The sequence below is a fragment of the Cygnus olor genome, chromosome 2 (genome assembly GCF_009769625.2).
Source record: "Cygnus olor isolate bCygOlo1 chromosome 2, bCygOlo1.pri.v2, whole genome shotgun sequence".
Taxonomy (NCBI): domain Eukaryota; kingdom Metazoa; phylum Chordata; class Aves; order Anseriformes; family Anatidae; genus Cygnus; species Cygnus olor.
This window is the reverse complement of record NC_049170.1, coordinates 66,345,591-66,356,239: the sequence shown is the minus strand read 5'-3', so window position 1 is coordinate 66,356,239 and position 10,649 is coordinate 66,345,591. Positions and strand designations below refer to the sequence as shown.

Below are 10,649 nucleotides of genomic sequence, written 5' to 3'. Positions count from 1 at the left end.
GCCACGCTCTTAAAAGTCTCTGTCACCAGCCGCCACGTAGTCATCACCTCAGCAGCATTAGTATCCCCACAGGACGCTGCTTCCCATATTTTTTCCCCCGCTTGGTCCCAAGTTTTTACATCAAATACTGTAGAAGCCATTGAGGGGAACCCTTGTTTCGCAAAATTTTCAATAATAGCTTTATCTTAAACGGATCGGATCATATTTTACTCCACTTTCTATTAGGAGTTGCTTTAGTATTTTCACTATAGCCGCTTCCTCTGCTGAAAGGCTAGCTCCCATGATTAATGTCCAGCCACTCACCTGTCCTTCAGGTGATGTCCCAGGGTTGAATCTGCAGTCCAGCTGCGAGCTCGATCCGTTCTGCTGGGTTCCGTTCAGACTCTCGTACAGCGCTGCTCCTCCCTGATCACGTCGGGGTCACCAATTGAAAGCACGCATGACACGGGCTCCTGATGGCTCTTCAACAGCAGGACCTTTATTGCCATTTTTCACACTACATGTACTTTCCCCGTAGCCCCACACGCTGTCCACGCGCCCGAATCTGTCTTACAATTGGTTAGAGACCCTCAAACGTGCCTTGAGCCAGCCAGCAATTGGCCACTGCCCAAAGCTCATCTTTACCACTGTAGCCAATCTACTTATCTCGACCTTGCTCAAGTTTTGGTTTCTACCGCTGTTTTCCTCATTATCTCTAACTCAGGGACGTGTGAAACAGCACGAAGCCACCTGTGAATTCCTTTCCCAGAAAACGGCACAAAGCTCCCTGCGAATTCTTCTCCCACACTTATCCAGATCATTGATAAAGATATTAAAGAGAATTGGCCCTAGTACTGAGCCCTGGGGGACTCCACTAGTGACCGGCCTCCAACTGGATTTAACTCTATTCACCATGACTCTTTGGGCCCGGCTACCCAGCCAGTTTCTAACCCAACAAATCGTACGCCAGTCCAAGCCAGGAGCAGCCAGTTTCTTGAGGAGAATGTTGTGGGAAACGGTTTCAAAAACCTTACTGAAGTCAAGGTAAACCACATCCACAGCCTTTCCCTCATCCATTAAGCACGTCACTTTGTCATATAAGGAGATAAGGTTTGTCAAGCAGGACCTGCCTTTCATAAACCCATGCTGACTGGGCCTGATCACCTGGTTACACTGTAAGTGCCGTGTGATGACACTCAAGGTAATCTGCCCCATGAGCTTCCCTGGCACTGTGGTCAAACTAACAGGCCTATAGTTTCCCAGGTCTACCTTCTGGCCCTTCTTGTAGATGGACATCACGTTTGCTAGCTGCCAGTCGACTGGGACCTCCCCTGATAGCCAGGACTGCTGATAAATGATGGAAAGCTGCTTGGCCAGTTCTTCTGCCAGTTCTCTCAGCACCCTTGGGTGGATCCCATCTGGCCCCATCGACTTGCGTACAACCAAGTGCTGTAGCTGGTCGCCAACCATTTCCTTGTGGATTGTGAGGGCCACATCCTGCTCCCCATCCCCTTCCACCAGCTCAGGGTACTGGGTATCTAGAGAACAACTGGTCTTGCTGCTAAAGACTGAGGCAAAGGAGGCATTAAGCACCTCAGCCTTTTCCTCATCTCTCGTCACTAAGTTTCACCCCACATCCAGTAAAGGATGGAGATTCTCCTTAGTCCTCCTTTTGTGTTAATGTATTTATAAAAACATTTTCTGTTGTTTTTAACAGCAGTAGCCAGATTGAGCTCCAGGTGAGCTTTGGCCTTTCTAATTTTGTCCCTACACATTCTTACAACAACCTTATAATCCTTCTGAGTGGCCTGCCCTCTTTTCCAAAGATTATAAACCCTCTTTTTTCCCTAAGCTCTAGCCACAACTCTCTGTTCAGCCAGGCCGGTCTTCTTCTGCACCAGCTCGTCTTTGGGCACGTGGGGACAGACCGCTCCTGAGCCATTAAGATTTCCTTCTTGAAGAGTGCCCAGCCTTCCTGGACTCCTCTGCCCTTCAGAACCTCCTCCCAAGGGACTCTGCCAACCAGGGTCCTGAACAGCTCAAAGTCTGCCCTCTGGAAGTCCAATACAGCAGCTTTACTGGTCCCCCTCCTGACTTCACCAAGAATAGAGAACTCTACCATTTTGTGGTCACTCTGCCCAAGACAGCTCTCGACCACCACATCTCCCACCAGTCCTTCTCTGTTTGTGAAGAGAAGGTCAAGCGGGACACCTCCCCTGGTAGGCTCACTAACCAGCTGTGTCAGAAAACTATCTTCCACGCCCTCCTTCATCTTGTTCCCTGTCTCATGTGGTTTGTTTCATTCTTGTTTTTTATTGTTGTGGAGGGGCTGGGGGTTGGTGTTTTGGGGGGGGTTGGTGTGTTTTTTTTAATTATTTTTTTCTCATTTTTTTATTTGTTTGTGTTGATGGTGTGAAGGTGGTGATGTGGGGGGTTATTGGGGTTTATTGAGTTTTTTGTTGGTTTTGCATCTTTTTTTTTCTTGTGGGGCAGAGGGTGCAGTGTTTTTTTTTTTTGTTTTGTTTTTTTGTGCGTGTGTGTGTGGTTTCAGGTTTTTTCTTTAGTTTATATTAATCAATTCCAGTTCCTCAATAACATTGAGCAGATGGTCAATCTTTCGACACTCTGGCTGGTCACTGTAGTGTGTTTACGTGTCAAGGTTTTGGTAGCTGGGGTCCATATGGGTGGCTTCTTGTGAGAAGAATCCAGAAGCTACCCCATGTTAGATAAGAGCCCTGCTGCTGGCCAGATCCGAGCCAATAAGTGATGTTGTTTGTGCCCCCATGAGAGCATATTTAAGAAAGGAAAAAAAAAAAACTGCTGCCACCCAGCAGCTGGGAGAGTGAAAGGAGTGAGAAACAGCCTTGCAGGCGCCAAGGTCAGTGAAGAAGGAAGGGGAGGAGGTTGCTCCAGGCACTGGGGCAGAAGTTTCCCCGCGGCCTGTGGAGAGGACCATGGTGAAGCAGGTTGTCCCCCTGCAGCCTGTGGCGAAATTACCACATGGACACCAGGGTATCTTTAGGGATTAATATCTTCAACAATTTTATTGAGGACAGGCTCCCTTCTTATATCGTTATCTTTACAAGCGGTACTTTCCCACTAGCTATTCATTGGTTAACAACTTTGCCCAGCAACAGCAAACATTTAGCAACTTCCATGTCTTAAGGGTTGGAGAACAAGCAGTTTGAGACAGCAAGGGGTCTCCTGAATCACCATTCTTTGTTCCTTCTAACTTCTTTACATTCCTCATGGCTTCATCCTTGAGACGGATGTTATCACCAACCACAGAGCTTGTCGACCCCTATGGCAATACTCCCGCAGCAGCCCATGGGTCCTATGGGCCTGCGCAGATCTCCATGCTGTAGCCCATGGAGGAGCCCCTGGTGGAGCAGGTGGATGTGGCCTGGAGGAGGCCCATAGAGAGCCCCCACAGGAGCAGGCCCCGGGCCGGCACTGCAGCCCGTGGAGCTCACGCAGGAGCAGGGGGGTCTGAGGGGAGCTGCTGCCATGGGGGACCCATGCTGGAGCAGTTTGCTCCTGACGGATGGACCCCGTGGTACAGACCCATGTGGGAGCAGTTCTGAAGAACTGCTGCCTGTGGGCAGCCCAGTAGGCTCAGTTTGGGAAGGATTGTCATCCTGTGGGAGGGACCCCCACATGGAGCAAGGGCAGAGAGGTGACCGAGAGGAAGCGACCTTGAGGGAGCAGCAGAGACCAAGTGCCCATGCTCCAGAGGACAAAGAAGGGCTTTGTCATGTAATCAGGCAATTTTAGTCTCTCAACTGTGCTGGGTATCCTACTGAATCAGAAGTCATATACTAGGAATTGAATAATGAACTACTGTGAGCAGGACTGTTAAAGAGGAGCAGAGTGAGAATCCAGAGAAAATGGCGGAGGAAAGTGGTTGCACAACAGAGCTGAAACAAAAGGATGAAAGTTTGGAGTGCATAGACAGGAGGAAAGCTATCAAGAAGGACAAAATACAGCTGACAGCCTCCTTCTGTGCTGGTCTATTAGGAGACCTTTATTCCCCAGTACTGGCTGCCATGCAGCTGGAAAGGGATATCTCACTTTTATAGACTACTTAATTCCTCAGGTAGGGACAGCAAAAAATCTTGATTGAACTGACAGGTAAACTCATATTGTTTTTATTAACTGAAGAAGTATTTAAACGGTCTGACAGATGCTCACTCCACCAAGGTGTGTTCACCATGCAGCTGTTAGTGGTCACAAGGTCATTTTCTACATAGTAATTTAGCAATGCTATGACTAAGTTCCAGTCCAACCCTCTCCCATTCCCTTTATGATCAAAACAAGCAATAAAGTGTTGCAACTTCTAGATTTAAAAACAAAAACCAAAAACAAAACAAAAAAAACTTTTTTGGATAGAATCAGTGTTGGGTTAGATACAGATCATCATGAATGGACCAACATACAGTAGTCATTTCTTGCAAAAAACTAATCTTGTTCATGCACAACACTCTATTTTAATGTCAGATAGGAGCAATGTTGCTGAGCTTATCAAGCAGCATGTGAGTAGCCATGGAGGTCCTCTCCCCCTTCCAGGGACCAGTCCCAGTGAGTGTCCCCTGGCCAGGGCCTTGTCAGGATAAGAGTACGGTGCCCAGATGGCCTGGTGTTGGTGGCCGTGTCACAAGCAAGTGTGGTGGCGGGATGAACACTGCTCCTTCTCCCAGTAGTCATGGGGCTGCCATTCAGGACTTCTGCGTTTCCTTGTTTCCCAAAAGGGACGGCTTGATTAGGAGACTCATATTTCTTGCCTAGAGTAAAGATTATTGAATGTTATGAATGTTTTCCTGAAAGCAAACAGTGCTTTTCTTTCTTTTCCCCAGTGGATGCTGTTTCTTCTACATGCAATAACCCAAGTGTCTTGGGGTTTACACTTGAGCATCTGAATGAGGCAACCATTAATAAGACATTGTCCTGGCTAAGAGCCAGTAAGGCCTCTTTGCTGGTTCTCACTGATGAATTTAAAAGACGTTAAGTCCTACTAACCCCTGCTGGTACATGTGGCCCCATGTGGTTGTCACCGCACGATTGCTGATTATAGTCTTTATTTTCAATGCATGCACAATGCTGCGAAAACTATTTTCAATTTAAATGAATGCTGTGGATCTGCTTCCAGGAGGAATCTGTACTGGCTTGGTCCAAAATTCCAGTTCATTTTGGCCCTCTCTAGAAACAGCTATCCATCTAAATGCAAGACGGTTAAATGGTACTTAATTTACATTTTTCTCATCTGCATTGATATAATACATCTTTTGCAATGTGCTGCACTGTTTTTACAAATGAGAGCAGGAGACTTTGGCAGTCAGGAAAGGTCTGGTCCAAGACAGAGAATGGAATATTTGTCTTCACTCTTTCTCAAGACTGCCCTGACTCTGGTACCAGTGCTGTATCCTGCACATTTCTGACTAGCCAGGGACCCCCTCATCAGAACTTACCACATATGTTTATTTGCACTAAGGCCAAAGCAGTCATATAAAAAGCTTCCATCTCATTCATAACAAGTTTTTCAATGAAAACCTCAATTGTAAAAGAGGAAAAAAAAGTCACACCTGGCTTAATTCATCAGTCCAGAAACAATGCTGAAACCTTAATTCCTTAAATGGGTTCTTGGTTTCATGACTGGCATGACTAATAGCTGGGATTTGAATAAAAATTTTTGTTTGCAACCCCCACGCCTTGATAAACCTGTGTGACACACAGTCTAGTCTAAAAACATGCCTTTCCTGGGTGGCCATTGGATTATGGACTTCTGTAATTGGACAAAAACTGTGCAGTTATAGTTATCTGATTCCTTTCAGCTTTGTATTATCCCATTTTCTCAATCCTTCCCAATCACCATTGGATGACAAAGGGGATCTTATCAGGAAGGTTGTAGGAGTTTAATTGTTACCTTCTGCTTGTTTGGGGTGGATTTCACTCTTTGTATTTGGTGCAAGTAAATCCTCCAGATCTTGCATCATGGAATTATTGTTGATTTTGTTGTTTCTCTTGTTTTTATCCTCTTCACGTTGCTGCATCAATGAAAATCATTGGGTTAGTTTGAAACTGGAAGATCTAATCTGTGAAGTGGTGGCCTGATGTCTGCTGGCCTGGCTATCTGGTTTGTTGTTAGGAAAGTAATGTATTTGCCAAGTTCAAAGTGTTGCTGAACCTTGGTCCAGTGACCTAGGGTTTAAAACCTTTTATGGAAAGAAAGTACACCCCAGGCAGGACCAAGAACCCTTATAAGAGATGGCTCTGCTCCTGTTAGGGCCAAGCACTTTCTGATAATGTGGTTTATGTCTACCAGACCTGTGGATTTCTGCAGCTGTCCATTTGTCCCCCTGGGAGTTTTGTTTTGTTTCAAATTTGCATTTTAGGGGGTATGTAGGAGTACCAGTGATTAAAAAACAAAAACAAAACAAAAAACAAAAAACGGTGGATGAGGAGGAAGGGAGGGAAGGCACAACAGCATGGTGATGAAGAGTAGTATAAGGCTATCTTGTTGTTGTTTGTTTGTTTGTGTGTGTGTATTTAGGTCTTAAAAAGATTCCCATCTGGATGACAGAGAGAGAGGAATAACAGGGAGCTGTTAGGAAGCATAGGCTTCCCTCTCTTATGCAAAGAGAAAACCCAGATGGATGCTACTCCAGCTCCACCCCTCGTCCCAAGAGTTCGACCCCCAATGGAAGGTATTGCATGCTGGAGCCATGGTGTCCAAAGTGACTCATGGCCTAGTTACAGCTGAGAGGTTCCAACCCACAGGGAGGCCTCTGTCCCCTTGGACAAACCCGGTAGACATTTGGACAACCACAGCAAATCTTGTTGAGCTCAGTGGGTTGTCATACAAGGGTCTCTGGCGGGGTCCAGCAACTCTGGGGGAAACTGCTACTGCCAGACCAGCACAGCCCTGGTAGCAGCCTTGATCATAGCTCTGCTGTTTCTCATTGAGGCTAATTATCTGAGCAGAGCTAGCTCCACTTCTGCAGATGTTCTGCTTCCAGACCTAATTCATGTTAGTTCAGGCATCTTTGCATCATAGTCCTCTGCATGTTGCAATCTCCCTCAATTCTGGGTAACACAAGGTCCAAATCCTACCCTGCAAATTCTAGTCACTTCATCTGTTTACATCTTGGTTTTCCCATCTATATAACAAAGACAGATACCAGCCTCCTTTGTAAAGTGCTTTGATAATTACTGGTATGAAACATTATTGCCATGTTGTTATTTAGGGCTCTTTGCTCTTCAGCTTGTATGAAATCAGGCTGCTGTTTTGATAGACTTATCATTGTCCCTGGGAAATCTCAGGCTCCAAAACATTACTTGAACTTTGAGGTAGCTTATTTTCGTAGGTGGAAAGTGCAGTTTACGGGAACACTCATTGTAGTTTTGATGTATAAAATAGCCTATTGTGGGATGTGACCACCCTTTGCCGTTAGCCATTAAATGTTATCAGAGTGGAATGAACAACCATTAAATGCATCCTCCCCTTGTGTCACTAATGTGGTCTGAATGAAAAGCAATTTAAAAGCATATGTGTACATCAAACTTGATGTACATGGTATTTCAAACATGGCTTTGCAGGGCAAGTACTTACCATTTGCATTTTCTTCTTCAGCTCTGCGTTGGCGCGCTGGTATACTTCAGACACAGCATTTAGGTAATAGATAGCAAGGCTACAAAAACAAATATGTTGCTGTAGTGTTAGGATTGGGGAGAGAGAAAGTTTCATAGAGAGGAAGCATAAAATTCATGGAGGTGCTGCCTTCCTGAGAGCACCAAGTGAAGCCTAAAAATCCAAACTGACTTCCTTTAGGACCCATTGCAACCCATATAGTGGGCCTATGTGCACCCAAATATCCCAGGGAGGACTACCTATGGGACCTAATTAGACTTGATTCCTGAGCCTGGACTACACTGCCACTTACAGAATCACAGAATGGTTTGGGTTGGAAGGGACCTTGAAGATCACTTAGTTCCAACCCCCCTGCTATGGGCAGGGACACCTTCCACTAGACCAGGTTGCTCAAAGCCCAATCCAACCTGGCCTTGAACACTTCCAGAGATGGGACATCCGCTGCTTCTCTGGGCAACCTGTTCCAGTGCTTCACCACCATCAGTAAAATTTTCTTTCTTATATCTAGTCTAAATCTCCTCACTTTTAATTTAAAATCATTACCCCTTGTCCTCTCACTACACTCCCTGATAGAGTCTCCCTCTCCAGCTTTCTTGTAGGCCCCTTTTAAGTACTAGAATCCTGCTATAAGGTCCCCCAGAGCATTCTTTTCTCCAGGCTGAGCAACCCCAACTCTCTCAGCCTGTCTTCATAGGAGAGGTGCTCCAGCCCTCTGATCAATCATCCTTGTGGTCCTCCTCTGGACTTGCTCCAGCAGGTCCATGTCCCTCTTATGCTGGGGGCTCCAGAGCTGAATTCAGTATTCCATGTGGGATCTCACAAGAGTAGAGTGGTAGAATCACCTCCCTCAACCTGCTGGTCGCACTTCTTTGGATGCAGCCCAGGATATGGTTGGCTTTGAGGGCTTCTGCCCATTGCCAGCTCATATTGAACTTCTTATCAACCCAACACCCCCCTAGTCACTGTACCTTAGGGCTGCTCTCAGTCCATTCTCCACTCAGCCTGTATTTGTGCTTAGGATTGCCCTGGCCCTGGTGCAGGACCCTGTGCTTGGCCTCATTGAACTTCATGAGGTTCGCACAGGCCCACCTCTCAAGCCTGTCCAGGTCCCTCTGGATGGCATCCCTTCCCTCCGGCATGTCAACTGTACCACACACCTTGGTGTCATCAGTAAACTTGCTGAGGGTGCGCTCAATCCTACTGTCCGTGTTACCAACAAAGATGTTAAATATTTCCAGTCCCTGTACAGACCCCTGAGAGACACTACTCATCACTGGTCTCCACCTGGATGTAGTTGTTGACTGCAGCTCTTTGCATGCGACCATTCAACTAATTCCTTATCCACTGAGTGGTCCGTCTCTCAAATCCATGTGTCTCCAACTTAGAAACAAGGATGTTGTGCAGGCCAGTGTCAAATTCACTTGGTGGGGATAAGGGCTCAAGTTCACCATTTAAGTTTTACTTACTTCTTCATATATACTTTTCTCACTGGCTGTCTCCAAGCTACCTTTAGAGATTCAAGGCTTAGGAAAAACTCATGCTGCCTTGTGGCAAAGTCAGTTAAGGTGGGCTGAACCAGTCTAACAGCTCAGCTCTGCTTAAATAAAAGAAAAACGGCCTGCCTGCCTCTGCCTTGTCTGTCTTCCTCTACACCAGCGATGGCCCTTAGGTCCTTTCTTGATGGTGAGCTCATTCAGCTTGTTCTCTGGAGGAAAATCAATACAGCTGATAAAACATGTGGCTTTCTGCTATGTGTTACAGGAGACAAAACAGATTAGTCAAGGAGCTTAGAAAAACAAATAGGAAACCAGGAAAACCATGACAGAGCAAAGACCTGAACCGTCTCCTGAAAGGTGCATTGCTCAACTCACAGTCCACCAGTTGCAAGTGAGCAGAGATGGGAACAGAGGACAAGCAGGAACCAAGTGGGAGCAGAGCCACTGGCTTTTGTTTTGATTTCTTCTTCTGCAAAAAGGACATGCCAAAGCAAAGGGAGAAACCAGGCAAGCTTGAGGGCACTGAAAGGCAAGTGGGTTCTGAGAGGGCATGCTGGCAGCCGGTCTTTGGTGTGCAGAGAGGGGCATGCTTCAGAACAAGCCCAAGTGTCTGGGGCTGTCTCACTACCACCTGATAATGTTTAGGTTGTCAAAAATGTCTCCTCCTGCTTTTGTAGAGAGCTTTTATTCTCCTTAATTATAAACATCATCTGCTTAGTGACTCTGGACCATTCCTGGGAAAAGCATAATCCGTTTAGTTCACTGCTATTGTGCTTTGTTTTGTTTAAAAAAATCTAATATTAAAAAAAAAAAAAAGAGAAAAGGGCAGACAAAAAAAGAACAACAAAAACTTTTGTCAAAAAAAAAATAGTTTTCTGACAGTTCACAAACACAACATATGGCTCTGGCCCAAGCTCAGCATCGTCAAATGAGGCTAGAGGATTTTAGTACAGTGTTTGACTCTAACCACAACAAGGCACCATTTACAGTCATACTGGTTTCCAGGTGAGAGATTGGAAGGGGATACTCTGGATGGCCTTTCTGGAGACTTTTTTCAGGGGTCTGTCTGGAGGAAATACATTTATTTCCTTTTGCCTAGAATTAAACTAAAACTCAGTCTTGGTGATCTTGGTGATTTAGGCTCTTTGTCCCAACAAAGCGTTTTAGAGTTTTTATTTTTGTTCTTCTGTAAGGATGTGATTTTTTTTTCTTCTACACTATGAAACTGACTGCTTAGGAAATGTAACACCACCATAATCCTTTGAGGCTACTTGTACCATAGCAGAAGCAGAAGACTTTAGAGAGAAGGCAAGAAATCAGGGTCTTGCATGTGTCTTGTAGTCCAGAGAAAATGGTGAAAGAGATATAAACCTAAGTTTCCGTCTCTCTGTATATTGCCTCTCTTCTAGCTAGGGGTGTATGGCTTTTGTAGGTGGACAAAGATCGTGTATTAAATGGGATTCTCTCAACTGAAAAGTTTCCAAGATGAGAAAAATCCTTAGAAAAAGTACTTGTATGGTGGCTATAAT

At 45.6% G+C, this 10,649-nt stretch overlaps 1 protein-coding gene across 1 annotated transcript in view; it reads right to left on the bottom strand.

The window, feature by feature from the left end:
- Positions 1-3,553: 3,553 nt before the first annotated feature.
- The window catches only part of LOC121064427 (transmembrane channel-like protein 2), a 33,147-nt gene continuing 26,051 nt past the window's right edge, over positions 3,554-10,649 (bottom strand). The window contains 5 exon segments of the mRNA XM_040545925.1: positions 3,554-4,609; positions 4,611-4,664; positions 4,666-4,760; positions 5,900-6,020; positions 7,586-7,664. Coding sequence (XP_040401859.1) covers positions 4,448-4,609; positions 4,611-4,664; positions 4,666-4,760; positions 5,900-6,020; positions 7,586-7,664 — 511 coding nt within the window. The 3' untranslated portion in view covers positions 3,554-4,447.